We start from the raw sequence: 26,288 nt of genomic DNA on the forward strand, positions 1-26,288 counted from the left end.
TGTCCCCCACTTCTCCCCTCCCTCCCAACAATGAGTGTTCAGGTTGACCATGCTACATTCACACTTTCCACATATTTGAATGTAGCTCCTTAATTAATCAACCTCAGCCTTCTTCCTCTCTTACCCTTCCATTCTAGCTTTGTTGAGGTTTCCTTTCCATTATCTGGAGTCCCTCTGGTATCCCCAATACTCCCTAGTTTGAGCATATTAGAGAAAACATATATTCCTTCTCTTTCTGTGCTTCATGATCTCACTTAACATAATGTTCTTCAGATCTTTCCATCTTCTTATGAATGACATGATTTTGTTTTTTACTGCTGAGTAGAATTCCATTGTGTGTATTTCCCATAATTTTGCAATCCATTCATCTGTTGATAGAGGCCTAGGTTGGTTCCATATTTTGGCTATTACGAATTTTGCTGCTATGAACATGGGTATGCATATGTTACTATAGTTCTCTGATTTCAACCCCAGTAGTGGTATAGCCAGACTGTATGATGGATCCGTTCCCAGTTTTCTAAGGAATCTCCACACTGATCTCCATAGCAGCAGAACTAATTTGCACTCCCACCAACAGTGTAAAAGAGTTTTTATTTCCCTACATTTTCACCAGCATTTGTTATTTGACTACTTTTGCTTGCCAATCTGATAGGGGTTACATGGAATCTCAGCACTTTGATTTGCATCTCCCTAATGGCTAATGATGTTGAACAGTTTTTTATGTATCTATTGGCCATTTGTATCTTCTTTTGTGAAGTATCTATTCAATTAAGTTGCCCATTTCTTGATTGAGTTACTTGTTTTGCTAGTGTAGTTTTTTGAGCTCCTTGTAGATAATGGATATTAGCCCTCTATCAGAGTGGTGGCTGGTAAAGATCTTTTCCATTTCTGTAGGCTTTCTCTTTAGGTTCTTTAAGGTTTCTTTCTTTTTCCTTTTTTTTTCTTTTTTTGGTGGTACTGGGGTTCCTGGAAGCCCTTCTACCTCCGGGCTACACTCCCAGACCTCTTTTTATACTTTTTTATTTGGAAACTGGGTCTCTTAAGCCAGCACAGCTGGCTTCAAACCTGCGTGATCCTCCTGTCTCCACCTCCCAATGCAGGGATTACACGTGTGCACCACTGTGCCTGGCTTTATGTTTTTTTTTTTTTTTTTTTGATGAGCAAAACCTTTGATGAACCATTCTACTTGTTAATTCTTGCTTTGGAGGTCTTATTGAGAAATTTACTGCCTGTGCCTATATGTTGGAGTGTTAAGCCTATGCCCTCCGTTAATAACTTCACAGTCTCTTGTCTAATTTCTAAGTCAATGATCCATGTTGAGTTGATTCTTATGCATGTTGAGAGGTAAGGATTTACTTCCATTTTTCTATAAATGGACAGCCAATTCTCTCAGCACCATGTGTTGAAAAGGTTGTCTTTTCTGCAGTGTATAAATTTGGGCCCTTTGTCAAAGATCAGTTGATTATAAGTCTGTGTGTTTGTTTGTGTCTTCTATTCTGTTTCATTGGTCTTTATCCCTGTTGTTGTGCCAGTGCCATGTTGTTTTTACTACTATTACTCCATAGTATAATTCAAAATTAGGGATTGTGATGCCTCCTGCATGGTTCTTATTGCTGAAAATTGCTTTGGCTATTCAGGGTCTTTTCTTTCTCCATATAAAATTCATGACTGATTTTTCTAGGTCTATGAAGAATTTCATTGGTATTTTGATAAGAATTGCATTGAATCTGTAGATCACTTTTGACAGAATGGCCATTTTGATGATATTTATTCTGCCTATCCATGAGCAAGGGAGATCTTTCCATCTTCCGAGGTCGTCTTCAATTTCTTTATTTAAGTTTTTATAGTTTTCATTGTAGAGGTTTTTACATCTTTTTATTTTTTTATTCCTAGGTATTTTATTGTTTCTGAGGTAATTGTGAATGGGATAATTTTCATGATTTCTTTTATTGTGGATTCATTGGTGGCATATAGAAAGCAACTGATTTCTTTAGATTGATTTTGTATCCTGCTACTATGCTGAATTGTTTAGTCAGCTGCAGTATTCTTTCAGAAAAGTTTTTTGGGTCTTCTAGATAAAGGATCATGTCATCTGTAAACAAGGATAGTTTTAATTCATCTCTTCCTATTTAGATTTTTTTATATATTTCTCTTGTCTTATTGCTGTGGGAAGAGTCTCAAGGAGTATATTGAAAAGGAGTGGTGATAGTGGACACTTTCCCACTCTGTTTTCCACACACCCTCCAGCACTGGCCTCCAGGCTCTCTGCTTAGCACCTTCCCTCCTTTGGCCTATGCCTCCCTACCTACACCTGAAGAGGCCATCCAGTGGAGTCTTGGATTTACCCCCTGTGACTCTGTGCAGGTACTATGCCTTGAGCACCTATTCTGTGTCTCTGGAGTTCTAACTGTATTAACTCCGGGTTGGGCCACCTGGTCTTAGTCTGCCAGGGTCCGCTGGCTGCTCTGGGCAGTATTTTGCCTCCAGCAAGTAAAGATTAATACAAGCGGTTATCTGGCTGTCCTGCTGCCAGGTCAGCGGAGGCCATGGTATGCTGCTGCAGGTGCGACCTCTGGTGAGTGCACAGGCTTTTGGATCTTTTTCTGTGTACCTGAAGCATGGTGCTGGTCATTTAAGATGTTGGAGCTCTGTGGCCGCTTTCTACACTTCAAGTTCTTGGATTATTTTATTTTGGAGAATTTCTTGGGGCTACAGTGCCAAATTTGGCAGCATGGTGTAGCCAGTGGCCCGAAATGGTGGTGGCAGCTGGGCAGCAGATGCACCAGTTCAATCATACGCAAAAATAAAATTTAATATATATTGAAATCAATAAGTTTTATAAAGAATTATCTGCAATTTCTCAAGAACAAACATAAAACTTTTATAGATATCAAATACCTAAGGGTTTCTAATTGTGCAGAATTTAATATTTGCCCCATATAATAATAGAAAATATCACATAAAAATAGATATGCAACTTTCGAGTCTATACTAGAATAATCTTACCCGTTCAATTTAACATCAAAAAATATTTTAATGAATCATTCCAGGTTAATATTGTAACTGAATAAATAAGCCTTAAGAATCATTGCTAAAAGATATTTTACAATCCTCAGTAGGCACAAAGGACATTTTGTGATTATATTTTTCTTCTAAAATTGAAACTTTTAAATCAGAATATACTTATTATTGGTTTTAGTTTTTTCACCAGAGCCACCTAATCTTAAATTGTATATTTTGCAAATGTATGTCTCTTTTTGTAAGGCAAACCATATTCATTATTTGAACACACTGATGTTTTATAACTGGAGCACCTTTGAGGTTATCTCAAAATAAAAATTTTTTTTACCCTTGTGCTAATCAGATAGTTGATTCTGAATTATATCTTAGATTTTTGCTTATATAATCTGTCTCCTTGAGCATTATCCTCTCACATTTTGTTTATGTCCATCAGACTCTAAATTGGCTCCCCTAAGCAAAACTAGAGAAAACACCGAAAAATTCATTCTTTCTACACCAACAATCCCCCACTAAATTGTCCCATTTTTTTTTTTTTATTTTTATACCACCTATTTCTTTTTTTTTTCTTTTTTTTTCTTTCTTTCTTTTTTTTTTTTTTTTTTGTGGTACCGGGGATGGAACCCTTCTCCCTCCAGGCTATACTCCTAGACCTGTTATTTCATTTTTAAGATTTTATTTGGAAACAGGGTCTCTTAAGCCAGCAAGGCTGGCTTTGAACCTGCGTAATCCTCCTATCTCCTCCTCCCAAGCATGGAGATTACACCAATTTCAATCTGACTTTAACACTTTCTATCCTTACCTCTCCTGGTTTCATATCACAACTTCTTCTTTTTAATTTTTATTGGTGCATTGTAGTCATGCATCTTAATGGAGTACAAGATGGTAGAGACATACAGGCACACATCACTCCTTCAGCCCTTACCCAGTTCTCCTTTCTCTCCTCATGTTTGGCTTAGTGATTGACTTTGATATGTTTATGAGTGTAAATCATGTACATTAGGAAATTTTCCTCTTCCACCTCCAATCCCCCTCAGTCAGGTCACCTTATTTGCTCTTCTATGATTTCTTCTTCCTTCTAAGTAATATTCACAATGTTGAGAAATTTTTTCTTCTTGAAAAATCCATTTCTGAAACATCTCTATTACAACACTATTTCTTTAACACTTTCCTTTAATTTCTCTACCACTTTCTTTCAGCATATCTTGCTTTATTCCTCACCATTTAATCTCTTGATTTTGGAATTTCAAAAACCTTGTTTCTGGATTCTATACTCATTTTCTTTTTAAAATTTTTTTATTGGTCATTGTAGTCATAAATCTTAATGTAATAAAAAAAGAACTTGTGGAGACATACATGCACACATCATCCAATTAGCCCATACCTAATCCCCACCCCATTCCCTTCCTATCCTTCCTTCCCATGCTTGGCTTAGTGATTGACTTTGATATGTTTGTTTAAGTATATCATGTGCTTTAGAGAGTTTTCCTCTTCCCCCCTCCCATCCCCTCCTCACAGGAGGAACTCTAGATGAAGGAGATTCTATAGAGGAACAAATAAGGCGATCTACACTTACTTTCTTTTGACACAATCTATTTGAGTTATCTCCTCTAATCTCATGGCATTAATATTACCCATACAGATTACTGTATTTAAAACTATCATTCAGAATCTTCATTGGACTTTTAATAAAATACAGGCATTTACACAAATTCTGTAGATCTGACTCCTTATACAGACCACAAATATATGCAACACACACACACACAAGCACACAGTGTCCACACATCGCATAAAGATTCAAAAATACAAACATCAGTGGCTGGACGTTTCCAATATATCAGATCTCAACTTAAATGTTATCTCTCAGCCTATGGGTAGAGTTTGGTGGGTAAGTTTAGTATGTTACTGGCCCTGGTCTCAATCACCAGCATTATAAATAAGATAAGAAAACCTGAGATGAGACAAAACAGAGGGGCCTGCTCTAACAACCTGATAGATTTTAGTGGCTTCCCAGAACCATTCATTATTTTTTGTAATTCTCCCAAATTTATCTCATTCATTACTTTGTGTCTGCTTACCTACTTCTGCATGCTGAATACCTACTAGAATGTTTGACATACAGAAGACATTTATAAACATCCCCTATAAGAAAAATAAATATATGAATGAATAAAGAAATTTGCTCTTTTTTAACAGCTTATTTCAGAAAAAAAATGTGTTTTGTGAGGCATCCATTTTGTTATTTGTGCTTCTGTTCAGGTAATTCTTAAAAACAGAAGTCCTGTTGGAAAGTGTGATAATAAAATATTTTCTACTGTAGTCATCTATCAGTTATAATGTCAAAATTATTTTAAAATTAATAAGTTTATAAACATTTACAGTAATAACAAATTTAACTCCACAGAGTTTTTAACTTAGAGCTCAATAAATGGTCAACCTAGAAGAAAAGAATCATGTTAGTGTTGGTTTGTGTCACAGCTAGTCTATATATTTTACCAGAGTTGTAATTATTTCATTATAAGACAAAATAATATGGTAATAGTTTTCAAATTATATAATCTCATTATCAATCAAATAGGAAATGTTTTTTGTTTTTGGTGGTACTGGAGATGGAACTACACTCCCAGACCTATTTTATATTTTATTTGGAAACAGGGTCTCTTAAGCCAGAGAGGTTGGTTTCAAACCTGCGCGATCCTCCTGTCTCTGCCTCCAAAGCACGGAGATTATAAGTGTGTGCCACCACGCCCGGCTCAATTGGGAAATATTTTTAAAAAATATAATTTTAGATTATTTATAGCATGAGGATAGTAGTCACCATCTTAGGGAATGAATTTCAAGTGACAGAAAAAGGACACGCAGTTCTGTGACTATAGATGGGGCTATTGATAATATTCTATTTCTTTTTTATCGCTGCATTATAGTCATGCATTTTAATAGATACAAGATGGTAGAAGCATACATGAACACATCACTCATTTAGCCCTTCCCCGATTCCCACCCCATTCCCTCCCTCCTTCATCCTTCTCATGTTTGGCTTACAATTGATGTTTGTGAATGTAGGTCATGTACAATGTACATTAGAGAATTTCCCTCTTTCCCTTTCCCATACTCTTAGGTCATCTTATTTGCACTATCATTTCTGTCTTCATCTAGAGTTCCTTCTATGACCCTTGCCATTTTAATATTTCATACAAAAGAAAATCTATAGTCAATATTCTTCTCTCTGTTTCTTCTTTCATTTAACATTGTTTGTAAGTTTATCTATACTGTATATCTTGTTCCTTTTTAAATGCATATTTAAAATTTTAATATAAGTCAATATAATTCAAAGTATATACTGGAATTTTGTCACTTAAAAAAAATAAAAAATAAAATTTTGTGAAATTAGCCGGGCGTGGTGGTGCACGCTTGTAATCCCAGCATTTTGGAGGCTGAAACCAGAGGATTGTGGTTCGTGGTCAGCCTCAGCTACTACTTAGTGAGGCCCTCTGTAACTCAGTGAGACCCGGTTTCAAAATAAGAAATAAAAAATAGGGCAGGGGGTGTAGCTCAGAGTTCGAATGCCCCTGAGTTCCATCTCCAGACCCGAAAAAAAAAATTGTGAAATGAAAAGAACAAAATTTATGTATCTTTTATGTACAGCTTGAGTAAAGAGCAGCATAAACTATATTTAAAAGTGTATTGTGAGCATGTTAAGTTGCTAAATCTGATCATGTGGCTTTATTGAGTCATATTTTTTAAAGTAGGGGGACAAAATGATGTGTTTCATCAATGTACAATCCAGACCTTCAAAATCATCTAATGTGAATTTTATCTTTAAATTTTTTAAGTATCATTATGTAGATAATATTGGTGGGCTCTTCCAAAGTTGATTTTTAAAATTAATTGGAATGTCAAAAACTTGCATTTTACAGTCTTCCTTGTACCTTATAGTTCACTCTTGAGATAGTAAATTTTGCCAGTTAAGTGCATCTACAAGAAACTGATAACCAGAAATAGTTTGGTAACTAGATGAATGGATGATTTTGCAAATGAGTATGTCAGTAAGTTACTGCAGTACACTTCAACATTTCTAATATCTAGCTTAGCCTTCATGGATTTTAGGCTACAAATTTGAAAAATGAAGCTGTTTTGTAGCTATTGCTTAATGAACCAATAGCATCTGTTTTTCTTTCTTTCTTTTTTTTTTTAAACTAGGAATGGAGCCCAGGGGCATTCTACCTCTGAGCTACACCCCCAGCCCAATTTTTTTTTTATTTTTTATTTTGAAACAGGGTGTCAAAATGAGGCAAAGGGACTCATTAAGTAGCTGAGGCTAGCCAGGCACCCTGATCCTCCTGTTTTAGCCTCCCAAATGCTGGGAGTGCACCAGCATTGAGAGTGCACCACCATGTCCAGCGCATCTTCTTGATTTTAGTTCTTCCCTTCCTTCTTTCCAATAATTTTGTCAGTACTCAATCCTATTATATATTTATAATAAATTTATATATTTATATCCTATATATAATATATATATATATATCCTGTATATTAGAAAGGTAAGTAAAGATCTATATGTTATATATTAAGATATATTAAGATATATATCATATTATATATATCTTATATATTAGAAATTCTATTTTCTAATATGACTTGTTTTCTTGAACTCTAAAAAGCCATTTCTAAGATTTTAGAGTTATGTATTCTAACCCCTCTCTAGAATCTCTTCTGTTTCTGCTAACTAAAGTATTTGGTATAATTAGCATCTAAATCCAACATTAATGTGGAAGGATGGTTTTTAAATTTTTATTTCCTTTGTTGGTTGCTTTTTATCTTATTTATTCAAATAAAAGTATACCTTTTAATACTGCAAAAATATCTTGGTGAGCCGGGCGTGTGGCGCACGCTTGTAATTACCGCACTTGGGAGGAGGAGACAGGAGGATCGCGCAGGTTCGAAGCCAGCCGCTTGCTCTGGCTTAAGAGACCCTGTTTCCAAATAAAAATATAAAAATAGGTCTGAGAATGTAGGCCGGAGGTAGAAGGGCTTTCAGAAACCGCAGTACCACCGGGGGGGGGGGGGGATCTTGGTGATTTTTTTCTTTTTTAGATTTCAAACAAAAATTTTTAGTGGCAGTGTGTTTGTTTTGTTTTTACATATATACTTTCAAATATATATTAAACAAGAAGTTTAAGACAGGACAGAGAACTGAGAACAGGAGAGATTTTAAAAGGCCATCTATATCACATTCTGTGAAGTAGGGGACTGTGATTAGAAATTGATTTATAAATTGTGGATATATAGGAAAACAATACTGTGAGATGGATTTGTTTTTGAGTCTTTACTAAAAGATAACAAAAATTGCTGGAAATCAGGTTTCCGGTAAATGTGTAATTTTTATACATAACTTTGATGGGGACAACTATCAATTATTTTATCTGATCACCCTAGAAAATCAGAGACAATGATCAGAAAAATAAAACACTCATTAACAATTTTTAGCTGATAGACCTGCATGGATATTTTCAAATTCTCTAGAAAAAGAGGCTACATTTTATTGGTCCAGATGCCAAAAAATATAATGATGCCAAGAATTGGGCTATACATCCCAAGTGTCATCCCCTTACTGTCCATTGTCCTACCTAAGGAAAAATAGTCAACATTTTTACCATCATCCTCCAAGGTAAAATAGGACCCAGAAGATAAAGGGAACACACTAAGGGACCCTGCAACTTTTGTGAGTTATCTACCCTATCACCAAAAAGGGGGATCATGAAGGCCCAGAAGACTGGGGACCACCAGCCCATATTGTGCAAAAAGGAGGGTCATCAAAGAAAGAAATGTCCCCTATGCTTCAAGGGAAGCCAGATGGTCAGCAAGACCATGGCCCATCCTGACAAATAGCACAATGGGTATAGGTATAGCCTCACCAAATCCCTGTGAGTAACCCTGAGGAGCCTTGGCTGATCTTAACATCAAAATAATGTTAGAAAAATGTATGTTTGCCCAACATAGAAATACATGCTTGGCCTTGAGCACCATCATAACAGTGTAACAGAGGCATATGTGCTATTTCATGGATAACAAAAAGGAGCTATTCTGAAGCTATTATTATGTAGTACCTCTACCTTTATTTTATTTATTTATTTATTTATTTATTTATTTATTTATTTATTTTTGGTGGTACTGGGGGTGGAACTCAGAGGCTTTCTACCTCTGGGCTATACTCTCAGACCTTTTTTATATTTTTTATTTGGAAACAGGGTCTCACTAAGTTGCTGAAAGCTTCACTAAGTAGCTGAGGCTGGCTTCGAACCCGTGCAATCCTCCTGTCTTGGCCTCCCAAGCGCAGGGATTACAAGCGTGCGCCACCACGCCCGGCTGTACCTCTACCTTTAAACACACAGAAAAAAATAACATATACCAATGCCCAAAACCTCCTTCCAGTTAAGTCCTTATAAGATCCTGTAAAGTTTAACCTCTTGAACAACCAGCACTTCATAGACTGGAGATTCTTATTCCTATAAAAACCTGAAGGATCTGAGTTCTTTCCAGAATCCTACATAAAAAAAACTGTTTAAGCTAAGTTAAAGAAAATATACTTTTTTTTCCAGGTTTTATGCACAAGAACTTTTCACAGTGTTATATATAATGACACATAATCTATTACAAATGAGTTGGCTACCTGGCCTCCAGTTTAAAATGTTAAAAGGTGTATGGTCCAAGGTAAAGATCTATGGGAAAAATATATAGCAAGATCTATATAATGTACTAACATATCAATTTTTCATGAAGATGACTTTTTACCAAAATGGCCAGGTTCCTTCAGTCCTCCAACTACAGATGACTATGAGAGAAAAAAAATTATTGGAAGGATTCTTCTTCATGGTCCTCTAGATCATCCACCCCCTTCCCTGGACCCTAACTACAATACTCCAACAGCACCCCCTACCAGCTTGAAGCTAGAACAGTTGTTGCCTCATTTTCCCAGTAGCAGTTAGGGTCATTTCATCAGAAGGAGGACATGAGGCAGGGCAGAGGACCTGGGTACAGGAGGGATTAAAAAGCCATCCATACATCTATAGCACCTGTGAGGTGGGAGTAGGTAGTGAGTGAGCACGGAGGTGGGAAACCAGTAGGCACAGAAGATCAGGGCCTGCCAGCCCTGAAGATAGCAATTCAAATTAGGACAAATTAGTCAAAACACATTGCTCCCCAAATCTAATTTTTTAAGGATATCTGAGGCCAATTTGCTTTTGATTTTCTTAACCCAAATGACTCCTAGAAATATTCAATAACATTAAGCTCTGAAATATATGTTATCAATCAAAGAGATCTCAGTAGCAATATGGCAGATATATTAGGAAAAAATCAGGAAAGTACTAACCTTATCAGTTAGTATATGGTAGTTTAATCCTTGGGAAAAATATTCATTTAAAAGTTTTCCTGAGCAATGAGGTATGTGGTCATTTTAAAACTCTATGATGACTTAATATTTGGGGAAATATTCATTTAGAAGTTTTCCTGAGGAGTGAGGTATGTGGTCTTTTTAAAATTATGCAGCAATTAAGGTGTCATACCCTATTGTAAGAATTTCAATTAGTAAATGGACAAAACTGGAAGATGGCTGAAACCCAAGATAAAGCTGAGTAGATTATATATACTTAATTCTGATTTGGATGGTTGAATGAAGTATGCACAGGGCCAAAGTTCATTTCTGACCAATAATAAAGAGAAGATAGACATTTAAAAGACTACCTTCTAAGAATTTCTGTGGTGACTTACTTTTAGCAACCTTCTCCCATGAGGGGGGGGGGGTGTTTTCATCTTCTATCTTACCTTGACTTAAAATAAACTCACATTTCTATTCCCTTCATTAGTCCTTGGAATTAATTTGTTAAAATCCACTGGACAAAACACCATAAGGAGAGGCACTCCCATTTGAGATTGTTATTACTAACTTTGATGTACCAATTATTTGGCTTCAATTGTTAATGAATGGGTTGACAATTTTGTATCATACAAAACCTCAGCTGTATTTTCCCTAATAAAGAGTATTTGCAAAGTGTGATTTAGTAATTTCATACATTCGAGGGGCATTCATCAGTTAATAGAATTTAAGCCTCAGCTTCTTTTGAATCGGCATTATGAAAATGATAAACTATAATAACATTATAATATAATATAATATAATGCCATATTGCTAATGACATTATATAGCAATATAAATCATATGAAAGTTCATACAAAAATAATAAAATATTTTTATTATTTTTGAAACACCTATGTATTAAATAAGCTCCTAGGCATAATTTCTGACATTTAAATATACTACTATTTGTGGTTACAGTAGTGATATCACATATTTTGCAATATTTCTTTGACTTCTCTAGGAAAAAAAAGACATATGTGTCCCTAGATCTTCAATATTTCAAATTATATTCAGTAGTCTCATTATGTCTATAAATTTTTACAACCTTCATTATAAACCCAGGACTGCATGATTTAAAACTATATTGCTGTCTACTGTCACAAACAAACAAAAATTGTAGAATTATTGAACTCTAAAAGGAAACATTAGTTAAAAGCCAAAACTAATAGGCTGGCTTGATTTCTCTCTCCCCTCTCCCCTCTTCCCACTCTCCTCTCCCCTCTTTTTCCCTCTCTCTCTCTCTGACACACACAATATTTTAAATAATGTGTATTTTTAGGGTAAAAATAAAACTTGTAAGCAAATTATTGAGGCATGCATATTTCCAACAAGAGTTTGAACTGATTTGATTTGTAAGAGCCAATGATATTTTTATAATCAAAATTCAAAATGACAAACCTACAAAAAGAAAACTGTTTTTCAGTAACAGGCTTATTTTGCAATCCTAGCTGAATAGCTCCTCTGAAGATGTAAGAGCAATGGCCTAGTCTGGTCTCTGTCTGCTTCAGTGTCTGAGCACTGGCTATACAGGAGGTAACAGTTGCATATCAGTTCTCTCGCCACTGGTGTACACCTCACTTTAACATGACTGCCAGGTTAGTAATGTAGATCTCCAGTGGCATGAAGTATATCATATTTTCAATCATTAATTTCATATAACCATGTTTTGCCTTTCCCTTAAAAAGGTTGCAACCGAAGCAAAACAGTATGCATGCACACAAGCACATACACTTACACACAGCTAAGTTTTGTCAAAATTTTTTTTCTCATTTTATACTTGCCTACATATGACAAATATTCTGAGGACCACAATTTAAAACTTTATTCCACAAATCCTAAAGGTAATAGCCCGAGAAGGATCATATTATTTATCTTCACCACTGGCCCTGTGACTGTCAGATCCTTTTGACCTAAGCAGCCAGCATCTGTATACTATCATATAGTATAACCATGTTTATTTTTACTTTCTTAAGACATATATTTTATGAGAAAATAAAGTAAGTTTTAAAATAAGATTAAAGAACATTTGGCATGGCAATAAACTATAATAATGCATCCTTAATATTGGCAATTGGGGTACAAAGTAATTGGCAAAACAACTCCCAGGCCTATATAATGCCTGGCTATCTCTTCCTGCTCATTTTATAAGCCATACCATATCTTTTTTTCTTACTCCAGTTACAGCATAACATATCATATCATTCCTACTTATTTTTTGCTAAGAATAATAGTCACTTATTTTGGCATTCTTTTTACTCCTTTTTAAATGTCCTTCACTACTGTCTTTTTGCTCTATAAACTATTATTTCCAAGAAAGAAAAAAGTTTTACTAATGCCATCCAGAACAGCTTGCTCTCCCCAGCCAAAGTACTACTTTGAGGCTCTCTGCTGCCTCTTTCTTCATTTAGGCTCACCTACTATCTCATTTTCGATGGCATCATTTTCATTTTACTATTACACAGGGAAGATTTGAAAATCTCATTTATTTAAGTTGTTAATAGCTGAGAAGAATTAGTTTTTACCCCATATGCACAGGCCCCTAGGAGATTTGCATTTTAATGTAGGAAAATTATTTCATAGCTCAAAGAAATGAAATGGTTCTAATAGTAGAATTTCAAGCATCACTGACATGGATGGAGGAATATATAGGGTGAGAATACATATCACAAACCATATTACTTGAGATGACAATCTTTTCTATGTATACTTAAGCTTTACATGAATAGAAGTCAATATCCATGTCTGCACAAGAATAAAAATAAAACTAAATTTATTGCATGAATTTAAGTTGCTAAACAGTTGAATAGCCTCATTTCTTAATGAGGTGCATTACTATCTCTGCTTCTTATGTTTGCAATGTGATATCTTCATACCATGTAGCTCTCATCACTGCAATGCATCTTAACCAAGATCACCCTCAGGCTGACCAACTTTAGATAGGTTTCTTCCTGACCATGTATACCTGACCACACTAGAACATTTATTTTACAACACTTGCCATTATAATTTTTTCTCTGCACTTGTGAAATATACATTTTTTGAAAAGCATCTTTGAAAAGATTAGATTTTGATCTTTTTGATGCACTTCCCAAAGATCTGAGAACTATCCTGTTGAAATGTAATGCCAATAAGACAGTGCCCCCATTTCAGTTCTTCAGGAAGGTAAAACCCTAACTTCCTCAAGCACTTGATCTAACTTATAAAAACACTACCTCTCCTAAACACTAAAGAGAGAAAGTTTACTTTTCCTCCGGGTGAGGCTGATATGCACATATAGTTGTCTGATATTCCTAGATAAACTCCTGTTCTTTATTTTAGCAGAATTGAGTTCAGACAGAATTATGTCTCTCCTACCTATTATAATAGCCTTGAATCATGTCTTTCTTGTGTACTTAACCTTGTGTAGCACTTTCTTTTTTGGCTTGACAGTCTCTGCATGGGTGGGTGTAAGTACTCATGTTCAATTTGTACATGTTACACCAAGATTTTTCATAAACATCTTGAACATAATTAAAGGAAGCAATGTTCAGTACCTTTCTTCTTCACATCAATGGCAATTTCCTTTTCACTTTTCTTTTTGGCATCTTCTTTTTCTACTGGCAAAATAAGAAAGTTATAAGTCTCTACCTATTTAATATTTATATATTTCAGGACATGCCTAATTGCCATTAAGGCATCCAATTCATCATATATAGAGATATCCTAAATCAGAGCCAGAAGTCATGTCAAATATGAGTGAACTAGTACCTTGCCAACAGACCAATGACCTGGGTATGATTTATCTTTTCTCCCAGAAAGAGCAAAATTTTTTCTAAAAGAAAGAAATCTTTCATAAAAGTGGAAATACTAAGTGGCATTGTTAATTATGACAGAATTCAACAGCTTTTCTAAAGTATACTAAAAAGTATACATTGAATGTACCCTGAGCTATCAGGTTACTGTAAGTATATAAGAAACTATGAAATTGGAATCACATTTGGGGACATCAGACTAACTATTTAAAAGCAACCGACTTAAAAAAAAATAGTGTATTTCTAGTCAAATATTTTCTCTCCACTACATAAAATAATTTGTGCTTTGATGGAAATTTTATTAAATTTAATGAGTCAAATAATAATCTTCATAGTGACGTGTCGTCAAGAAACATGGGTGAATTAAAATTGAACAGCTTCGTAAAAAGGCAAAATAATCAGACAATAGTACTTTCTAAAACTATTTAGGTTTAAATTATCTTTTAAAAATATATTAATTATATGTTTAATATTTAGAAATTTCAATAATGTTTGACACAAAAAATAGCAAAAAAATAGTAAGGAATTTTATTCCTAGAAAACAATATATTTTCCAGTAGTACTAGATATTAATTGGTATAGATTATCAGACAGCTATTAAATCTTTTACCTTTCTTTTTAGTTTCAGAAGGAACTTTCTTCTCAGCTTTCTTCTTCTCTCCTTCTTGTTCTAGGGGAAAAATTTAAAATTTTTAAGGAAAATTTAGTACAAAACAAAGCCAAGGTTGGAATGAAGATCACTGTTAAGTCATTTCTGCCTCCAGCCAAATTTGTGACAAAATTTCAACTAGTGATTGGCTCCACTAAGTTATATTTTCTTCAGTTGTAAAACAACAGTACTTTTCTCAAAAACTGAATAATGATTACCACGTTTTCTGAACAGCCCTGGGCTTATACTAAATGCATATAATTTCAGGTTGTTGGTGTTGTTTACGAATCATAAACAAGATAGTTTGAGTTTTCAGAGCCAAGTAGTTATTTATTTATAGCTGGACATGGTGGAGCACACAAAAAATCTCAGTACTTGGGAGACTGATACAGAAGGATTACAAGTTAGAGACCAGATTCAGCAATTGTGAGAAACTGAGAAACCTAGCAAGATCTTATTTCAAAAACTACAAATAAAATAAAAGGGCTGGGAGTATAGATCAAATATAGAATGCCTCTGGGTTCAACCTCCAATAACTCTTCCCCTTAAAAAAGATATGGGCATATGAAATTAAAGTACAATTTCTTAGAAAAGATACTACAAGGGAGCTAAAATAATGAGTTTTTAATTTTCTTGAACATATTGAGTTTTATTAGAAATAATATATTAGAAGTAAGACTCTGGTTCCAGAAAAAAAATGTCTTTGAGTATAAACTCAAGGTAGAAGGCTGCTGGGTTCCATCCCCAGTACCAAACACAAAGAAATAATAATATATTAGGCCATTAACAATGTCTATTTTCATTTAGCGATTTTTCAGTTCTGGCTCTTGTCAACAGGCATTTAGAGCTGGTTGACATTTGCCTGGCAGTGTGTTGAGGACATAACTTCTACTGCCCTATCTGAGTAGTTATACCAAAGAGTTCCCTGACAACATTTGCTCAGACAATCTTAGCATTCAAAGGTTAGAGTAACTCTAGCTATCATATAGGACTGTATGATGCCCTCAAACCTCATGAAAATTTCTCTTTCAGAAATATGAAAAAGCCTTGGTCTGAGGGGCAAAAAGGGAACCTCAAGCACTGCTAAGCCAAAACCAAGAAAAAACTGGACTGGACATCCCTGGACACATTTCTGGTAAGCATAATCATTTCACATAGCAAAACCATAGGCTGAAACATACACAATTGCTGAAATGGAATGCTCAGTGATTTTAAATTTGAGCCAGTCATGGTTAATTTTGGAAGTAAATTTTAATCTTAAATTCTTTGTATTATTTAACTTATATTTAGAATATTTCTTTGCCATTTGTCATGTGTCTGTCATTTCAGGTATAGGTGTATTGAAAGATTTCCATTACCCAGAACTATTATAAGATTGTTAAGGAAATGTACTGTGTAATTCTAAGATAAATTCTTACTCTGTCTACTAATGACTGTATCTTATTAAATATATGAATTAATTCATTCCCTTAGGTTTGGAGTCTTTTTACCTACAAGATCAAAGACAACACTTTCTTTTAGTATTGGAAGTATAATTTATAAAAAGCCCCTTTTCATGAGTCCTAGATATAATCTAGTGTTGCAAAGGAAAATACATTCACACTTTGTCCAAACATGTCTACAGTATACTAATACAGCTCATCCAATCAGTAGTAAAAAGTCAACAAGTCAAATTTTGATGATTCCAGAGTTAGAAATAAACCAATTGAATTTCACTTTTCCTTTTCCTTAAGGTTTAGGCATATTAAATATGTAAATCATGCTTAAAATTCTGAATAAAGATACTTTTGATTTAAGTATCATTACATTCAGCTTCTCCAGAAGAAATTTTATGTAGCAGAACATTTTTCATCTTATCTAAATAAGTGCATATTCCAGGGAACTGAAAAAGCATGTGCTAAACATCATCTGATGTCATACATCAGAGAAAGGGTTATTTACATTACAGATTACTTGAAAACATTTTAAGCCCATATTGTCAATGGCATAGTCACCATAAGACCACAAATAAGTATCCAAATATCTAAGTTTCATACTATAGATGAGTTAATATTTTATTAAAAAGTTTGTGCTCATTAGTCAATCCTACACTGAACTTCAGAATGAAAGTAGGTATTTGAGGCTGTCAGGTCAAAGCTATTCTTTTCATGTTTTTAAGAGAAAGTTCTTGCATAATAAATCCTACCCTTTAAATTCATATAGCTGTGGTTTTATTGTGGCAATACAGTATTCTTGCCTTAGTTCAGATTGAAATAATGCTTCCATTATACACTCTGCCTGTGATTATAGCTATATACCGTGAGAGTCATGAATAAGAACAGAAGTCCACAAAAAGCAGGTATAAATAATGTACTTTAATAACATTTTTATGAATTAGACCTTTAAGCTGTCATTATGGGACCTAGTTTATTCACGGTGATTTCATTTAAAACATCAACTTCTGAAGATTCCACATTTCTTCAAGCACTATTGTCTGTGTTCTATAGGTGATTTGGCAGCAGTGGAATTAAATTTTTCATTTATAAAAGCCATAACAATTTAATTATATTCTACATGGATATAAAAGTAACCCATGTTTCTTTTATAAAAACTCTCCTTCCCCTGACTTTTTTCTCCCTCTGCCCTCAACAATGCCCTCACCTCCCTGTGTGGCTCTGCACTCACATATCCACTTTTTTCCTTACCCTCTCTTCTAATTTGTTTGCTGTTTCTTTTGCAACAGCTAGGAAGGGATTAAATCATTTAATACCACTGGTTTTCAGAGGGCTAGCAATTAAATATGTCTATAGGATGCAAACTTATCAGAATATTGCCTTTCTCTGGTAAAGTGTCATAAGCTTTGAAGTGATAGATTTATTTGGCAGAGATCACAGGAAAGGCTGGTTGAGAGAGAAATCCTCTCTACGGCATGAAGCTCTGAGCAACAAATATGTTATTAGCTTCTGCATAAATTAACATCAGATGAAAGAAAAATTAAACGACTTATTTTTTTACTTTCCAAACCCTTACAATGAGCTTTTCTCTTCCTTTTAAATGTTTTTGTGCCATCTCAAAGCCAGAAAATACACAATTGTTAATTACAGTTGTAAAGTTTTCTAAGCTGCTGGTTCCTAGCAAAATGAGGAAACAAATACAAATGGGTTTACTTTTGTGTCAAGTCTCTCCCTTTCTGCCTTTTTAACTTAATTACCCAGATTCTGCATATCAGGTGAGTGTTTTTCTCCTAACACTCTATGGCCAGGATGGATGTATTTTTGGTTCCAGTCAAGTAAAACAGGACTCCTTTCTTTCACAACAGTCTATTCCAACAGCCCTTGGCATTCTCTAGAGTGGCAGAGATTGGCCAGGACCCCAGCTTTTGGTAAAAATGGAAAATTGCAAGTGAGCAGATAAGTGCAATTATAGGAGTGGTTGTTAGAGTTTTCCCAGTGTTAGCTATGATGGGATGTGGAGCAAGAGAGAATGCATGGGGGCTAGTATTGGTGACCTTGGTCTGGATTTTGTGCCTGACCTTTTCTGGCTGTGAGACATTGGGTAATGAGCTGTGTCATGCTATGTATCCTTTACCTCATTTAAAATTCAGGGCTAATAAAACCTACACAGCCCACGTGTGAGGAATGGAAATGACTCAGCTAACGTGCCTGTAACAGAGCAGGTATTCAAAATATTATGTAAGTAATGGCTGTCTTTTACTATATTCTATAAATAACAAAAATCTGACCACATACCATCTCTGTCATTTTTCTAGGTATGGCATTTATTGACCTCTTTGAGCAAATACAAAGTAATTTTTGTTTTTTTATATTCTTAGTTTCAGTGTCTGGAATACTTTTTTATAGAGAAGCTTCAGAAAAAATATACTTATTTAGAAATAAAGCATATTATGAAGGAGCATTGCGCAGCAATGAAGAAGTAGATTTCTTCTCTGTTTTGCCGTATGTAACTGTAATAAATCATCAATCTCTGTCCTAAGCCATAAAAGGTAGGAAATGAATAATATTTGAAAAAAAAATCTTGAAAAAACTGCAAAAGGTTTGGGCTCATTGGAGAGAAGAAATTTTCAGAGGGGAGAAATATCTGCCAACACCTTAAGGTTGGAGCAGTCTAGAGATAGTCAAAAAATAGCATGGAGATAAGTCTGGTGGAGTGAAAAACTCAGGAGGGAGACGTCAGAATTGCAGCCAGAACTGCAGCAAGACAATCATGAAAATGTTGTTCTTCATGGCATGAATTTTCCATTCCACTGTTAGTAAAATAGGAAACCACTGGGAGGTTTTCAACAGAGAAGTGATATGGGTATTAGTGATGTATGGGACCTTTGTTTCTGGGTAGTATAAAGTGTCCCATTGCATTTTGTGATCAAATTGTGTGAAGAAGGCTTAGAAAAAAAATCAGTAAAATTTTTTTTTCCTTTTTTTTTACTCCCTCAAAAATTCCCTATGAATTTTATTTGGGACTTTTGAAGAAATAAATAATTATAGAATGATAATGAGAGTAAATCGCTTTACATTGTAATTAGGTTGCTATGACAGCAAAGATCTCTAAATTGAGGACTTCACTTGAGTTGTCTGGCAATAACTAAGCTGGCCTTTCAGAACCTGAATCCATTTACTTCGCCTTGATTTGACTTTAGTGATAGCTGAATTATTCTTAGAAACCAGCTCTTTTCGTTATTAGCTATTAACAACAAGCAGCTGTCAGTTAACACAGCACTTTTCAGTGACTACTCAAAGACTTTGAGATAGACAATTTATTCTCTTAAATCAACACATATTTATTTAATCTTACATAAAACCACTCTCAAGGGTCTAGAGTTTTAAAGATGCCTTCCAGGAACACTAGGTGTGAGAATTAGGGAGAAAGTTCACAATTAGTATAAGGATTTGTTGAGAACAGGGTGGGTATGTGGGAGCCAGCTAAAAGACTGAAACCCAGGAGAGCTGACTGGACTGAAAAAGCTACTCCTGAGAAGAGGAACCTCAAATCTAGTCAGTGGGGTCTGACTCTGAACCGACTGTGGCACATGTTATACCAATGCCAGCTACAGGGATCTGCGTGCTCAGTGAAAGCTCATGTCTAGCAGATATAGGCTGAAAAATATAACTGATATAGCATCACTCATGAAGCCAATGTCTTAAAGGTCCCCAAATCTTATCAGTTTAAATCCAAACTTGTTCATGATCCTGTATTACATGTTTCCTTGGATCCTTAAAAGAATTGTGAGAAATAGATTTTGTACGGTCAAACCAACATTAAATTATATGTTTTTTATTTGGTAGAACCACAATAATTTCAGCATGATAGGAATTTATACTAATAAAACACATAACCTTACAAACCTTAGCACATTCTTAGTCCTCAGATAAAGCCCACACTTTCTATAACTGGTGAGAAAGTGGGCTAAGGAAAGGTTAGCAACTGGGCTAACTTTACAAATCATGTAAATGACAAAACTAATTCTAAAGCAAGGATGACTACAAAGCCTGTTCTCTCTCCTGTAGCATAAGAAATGAAACTTTAGACAGAAAGTCCGTCAAGAACACGCAAGCTAATGGAGGCAAGGATATTAAAGGTATGCCACCTTCTGCCTCCTCCTGTCAAATTTACCTGTGACCCAAGGACAAATTTGTTGTTTCTGAATGTATTATGCAAAAAAAAAAATGTGAAGAGAAAGATTATTTAATACATTTTAAATTGCAAAAAACTCTTTATACCAATTAAATCGAATATTTATAACAGATAAATGAATTTCCCCCAAACCTTTTAAAAACATTAAAAGCTTTATTTTACTTCTTTTTTAAAATTTTTTATTGGTGCATTGTAGCCGCCCATCTTAAGGGGGTACAAGATGGTAGAGGCATAGACACACACACTCGTTTAGCCTTTCTCCATTTTCAAGCTCTTTTTGATGAGTGATTGCAGTAATTTTGGATGGGTTATGTTTATAAAGATGAGGGCTGCAACATCTGTTCTTTGTCACTTTTTACATAGAAACAACAAATGTAACTTGTGTGGGAGACACATTAGATTTTGTCTTTCTACTCAAGGCTTTTATATTTCAGAAAGAAAATGCTCAATTAAAGTTAGTTTGACTTGCACACAAGCGAGGTGCTTTTAGTGCACATGTACTACCCTTCAAATAACTGTAAAAAGAAATTGCCTTTGTGGTTATTCGGTGATGGGCATTGTCATTTGTAGATTTATGAAATTCTCTTTTTTAACTATTTTAAGTTTTTAATACAGAATCATTGTGTTTTTAAATATTTCATTGTGAACTTTTATAAATTGTTTTTCTAAAAGGGTGGAAAAACATAAACACAGTTCTTTTTAGCACTTTTTCATTATAAATATCATGTTTTTATATAAGATTACTTTTTCATATTTTATTCAATGCCTTTATACATTTTTTGTAATTGGAAATGGATTGTAAAAATATTTCATTACATTGAAAATGTCAAGAATGCCTTGAAACATTGGAAAATCGAGCTTTTACTTCTCATGACTAAATTATTGGCATTCAGAGAATAAGTTGGTTGTAACTGAGAGTCAAAAATATACATTACTTTAAAGTACCATTTATTTTCATTTTTATAATAGATGCTTGAGAGTTTGTATTAGGTATACTATATAAATTAGAAAATCTCAATAATTATTTTTGAATATGATTTTACTTTTAATTACTTTAAAAGTTAAAATTACTAGTGTATTTAACATATTTATAAGTCTGATTATAAATATGTAAGTAACTGAGTAACATTGCAACAAGCTTTTATCCTAAGAAAAATATTTATATCAATGTTTATATATTTTATAAAGAAAACCTGGTACTTGTAAACAAAAATTTTTGAGGAAACCATTTCTTTTTAATATAACATTTTGTCAAAAAAAATTGTTGACATAACAGAGATCTGAGCTAAACTCCATATTAAGAAAGTTATTAGAAGATTACATTCACTCAGATGAACAAAACATCTCATCCTTAACTTATTATTTGATCCTTTATAGAACAAGATGGAAGGGAAAATAACTACTTCTTGATATCAGAACATAAATTATGAAAGAGTAAGGAGACAGCATACTGGCTGCAATCTCAGTGGAAGGCTACTTTACTACGTTTCCCCCATCCCAAGTGCAGCTTCTTGATTTTAGTAGTATAAACACAGTACTACTGGGTGCTCAACATAAAGAGTATTCCATTGGGAGCATAGCATTACATTATTATTTTTTATTTTTTTACATTGACATTATATTTCCTTTATTAATTCATTAGCTACTAGGCATTTGATTCCATAGCATGGTTATTGTGAACATGGGAGTACAGGGGTCTCTTCAACACACTGATTTTATTTCCTATGGAAAAATACCTACTCATAGGGTTGCTGGATCATATGTAGTTAATTTTGTTGAGAACCCCCCGCCGTATTATTTTCCAATATAACTGTACTAATTTATATTTCTCCTTACTGTACATGAAGGTTTTCTTTTCTCCACAGCACCACCAGCATTTGTTACCATTTGTCTTTCTGACTTGAGCCATTCTGATTGGGGTGCAATGATATCTCACTGAGGTGTTTTCTTGTTTTTTGTTTTTTGGTTTTTTTTTGTGATACTCGGGATTAAGCCCAGGGGTGTTGTACTTCTGAGATATACCCCAAGCTCTATTTTATTTTTTATTTTGAAACAGAATCTCACTAAGTTGCTGAGGCTAGCTACAAACCTGTGATTCTCCTGTCTCAGCATCCCATGTATTAAGATTACACCTGACTTTCACTGAGGTTTTTGTTGTTGCTGTTGTTGCGGGTCTGGGGATGGAACCCAGGGGCATTTGACCTCCGAGTTACACCCCCTGTCCTATTTTTTTATTCTTTATATTGAAACAGGGTCTCACTGAGTTGTAAAGGGCCTCACTAAATAGCTGATGCCATCCACGAACCGTGATCCTCTGGTCTTAGCCTCCTAAGTGCTGGGATTACAAGCGTGCGACACCATGCCCGGCTCTTCACTGAGGTTTTAAATTGCATTTCCCTATTCATTTATAATGTTAATCATTTTTTCATATGCTCGTTGGTCATTTATATGTCTTCTTTTGAGGAATGTCTGTGTAGATTTATTGCTAATTTTCAATCAGGTTATTTGGTTAGTTTCTGAAGTTCTTTGTAGATGCTAAATATTTACCCCTTGTCAAATGTATAGTTTTCAAATATTTTCTCTCATCCTGTAGGTTTCCTCTTCACTATGTTCGTAGTTTATTTTGCTGTGTAGAATATTTTTATTTTGATACAATCCCATTTACCTGTTTTTTGATTTTGTTTTCTGTGCTCTTGGGGTCTGTCTTATTGGAAAAAAAATCTTGTCCTTTACAGATTCTATTCTTATTTGAGCTTTCTAAAATACCCTTAACACAGTGACTGCTCATAAATCTTGGTTTTGCTTTCCTCAAAGCACCTATAGAAGCTTATTTCAGTCTGTTCTGTACCTTCTATTCCCTCTTTTGATCTCTTCTCATCATCCATATCCTGTATTTTCTTCCAGGAAGTAACCCTGTCTGTTTAAATATGAATTAATTAATTTGACTCTTTGAATGTGTTCCAATCTTTCTGCTTACCCAATGTATCCTGAGAGAAAAAAATATGCACCATAACCACAAAGGTAAATTTAGAATATTTCTTTAGGAGGTAGAGTGAAGTACAAAAGTTGACAACACTTGTTAATATTTGTGATCTCACCGCTCATGTAAGCAATAGTTTTTAAAGTTTTTCCAAGCCATTTAAAGGCAAATGTCAAGTCTGTAGTTCAGTTGATACTGCTGCACTGTTAATTTCTTAATTTGGGCAAATAAACCAGAATTTTATAGGTTTTATAGAAGAAATTTGCTGAAGGGTGTATAAGAACCCTCCATGTTACCTTCACAAATTTTCTATAAATGTAGAACCATTATAAAATAAAAAATGAGTAACGATACAATTTTGGGAAGATTAAGCTTCTGAAATAAAGTTTTTATTTTATGGTATTGATTAGCTCACAGTAACAAAAGTAAATGTGATAAATTCATTCCTGTGAAGGAAAAAACAAAGGATGAATGAGAAAAGTGTAAAGCATGACAAAATTTTGGAGATGGAATAGACTTTTGAAATAATCTATTTCAAAATTATCACCTTGCTTGATGAGTAAACTCATTCTTTGAGAGGTTAAGAAGAATAATATGAATCTTAAATTTGAACATACATTCAAATTTCTGACTACACCCTCACATATATTTGGCAAAGACAAAATTGAGATGCAGAAGTAGATTGTAATGATTTTCTAACTGATAAATTTAAAGGTCCCATTTGTTTTTTGTTTGGAACTATCAATCTTTCCTTCCTCTTTAATATTCTTTTGCTTTTTATTTTTTCCATCTTTCTTCTGATGTTTGTGGTAATTAATGTTATGGGTTAAACTTTGTACGTTAACAATTATTTGGTTAAAGATCAATCTATATATTCCTATGAAGGTATTTTTTTGGGTTGATTGGCATTTATTTCAACAAACTTTGAGCAAAATGGATTATTCTTCTTAATATGAATAGAACTTGGCCAATCAGTAGACCTTAAGAGGAAAGCCTGGGGTCCCCCAAAGAAGAAGGAATTCTTCTTTCAAACTCCTTTAAACTGAAGACTACAACATTAGTTATTAACCCCAGCCTGCCTACATGTCCTGCAGATTTTAGATTTGCTAGTGCCCCCAGTTTCATGAACCAATTCTTTAAAATAAATCATAGGTAAGCCGGGCGTGGTGGCGCACGCTTGTAATCCCAGCATTTGGGAGGCTGAGACCTGGAGGATCATGGTTCGCGGACAGCCTCAGCTACTTAGTGAGGCCCTCTGCAACTCAGTGAGACCCAGTTTCAAAATAAAGAATAAAAAATAGGGCAGGGGGTGTAGCTCAGAGGTCAAATGTCCCTGGGTTCCATCCCCAGACCCGCAAAAAAATAAATAAATAAATAAATCATAGGTAGATATATTATATAGATAGATAGATAGATAGATAGATAGATAGATAGATAGAGTGAGTGAGCAATACATAAAAATTGTGTCCAATAGAATATTTAGCTTTTTGTCTCTGAAGATGTCTTCCTAAATCAAGTGTTCTTCAACATCTCACTTCTTCCATGAGCTCTATACACTAAACTCACTTTCGTGGTTGATATACCATCCAGGTATATTTGGACCGAATGTTTTTTGTGGTGTTTTTGATATCGCCTGTTTCTTTGAAAATTGGTGTTATTAGAAATATGTGTCATTTATTTAGAAAAAAAAAGAAAAAATGGGCTGGGTGTGGTGGCTCATACCTATAATCCCAGTACTCACAATACTAAGACAGAAGGATCATTGAGAAAGCAGGGTAAAGACCAGCTTCAGCAACTTAGCAAGACTCTCAGAAGCTTATTTTGATATTCCAGTTTAAAAAGGGGGAGGCTGAGAATGTAGGCTGAAAGTAGAATGCCCCTTGGTTCAATCCCCAGTACAAAAGGAAGAAAGGAAGAAGAAAGAAAGAAAACTAAAGAAGTAAATAAAGAAGCAGTAAGAAAAGGGACAAAAGGAGGAGTTACTAGGTTAAAAGAAATTAAACAGAATATTTTATCCAGACTTTCTTTATTATTTTGATATATATGTATGTTTTACAAATTTCCAGAAAGAACATATAACATATTATGCAGTCCAAAAATACTTTATAAGAAATTTTTTTCCAAAAATATCATAGATCTAGACTTCCTCACAACTGACTTTAGAAAATGCTGTGCTAAGAGCTTTGCTTATGACTCCAGTGTCTGTATTTCCTTCCATTGTAGTCTCTAGACTGTTGTATTCCACTATCCACCAGGGGTGACCATCTGTGTGAATCAAGCTCAACATGCTGCCTGACATATGGCAAAGCCTCCATTTCCTCTGCAGGTCAGTCTCCACTATGACCTTTATGGACTCCATTAACCAGTACTAGAGTCTTAAGGATTCAGGGTGCTTTGGCTTATGATGCAACATCAAGAGATAATAAAGCAAGGGAAAGAGAGATAATTGAGCTGCTCTTTTCTAACTTTCTCTGTGGCTCACTGATAATACTGCATGCCATTTTCCAGAGTGTTGGCGGCTGTATTCCCCTACTGACACAACGTTCAGAAGTACTGATTGGGCATTTCTTTTCTAAACATACACGGATTTCTGGGGTTGCAAACAATTAAATTCCCCGTTTCTTCAGGCCTTGTGTTAATAAGGGCTTCCTGCTTGGCTTAGTCTTGGAGTGTTCCTCCATAATCCTGTTCAAACTCTGATACATATTTCATTTATTAAAGTCTTTCAATAGCACATTTGAGTTTCAGGGACCCTGATACACTCAGCCAGCCCCAAATTGAACTCATTATTATCTATCAGAA

At 34.6% G+C, this 26,288-nt stretch overlaps 1 protein-coding gene across 1 annotated transcript in view; it reads right to left on the reverse strand.

Moving 5' to 3' along the window:
• The window catches only part of TRDN (triadin), a gene marked incomplete at both ends in the record, with an annotated part of 326,113 nt that overhangs the window by 187,976 nt on the left and 111,849 nt on the right, over positions 1-26,288 (reverse strand). The window contains 2 exons of the mRNA XM_080700116.1: positions 13,972-14,031; positions 14,840-14,899. Of these exons, the coding sequence (XP_080556242.1) occupies positions 13,972-14,031; positions 14,840-14,899 (120 nt within the window). The remainder of the gene's footprint in view (positions 1-13,971; positions 14,032-14,839; positions 14,900-26,288) is intronic.

The sequence above is a fragment of the Muscardinus avellanarius genome (genome assembly GCF_963383645.1).
Source record: "Muscardinus avellanarius genome assembly, chromosome: 8".
Classification (NCBI taxonomy): Eukaryota; Metazoa; Chordata; class Mammalia; order Rodentia; family Gliridae; genus Muscardinus; species Muscardinus avellanarius.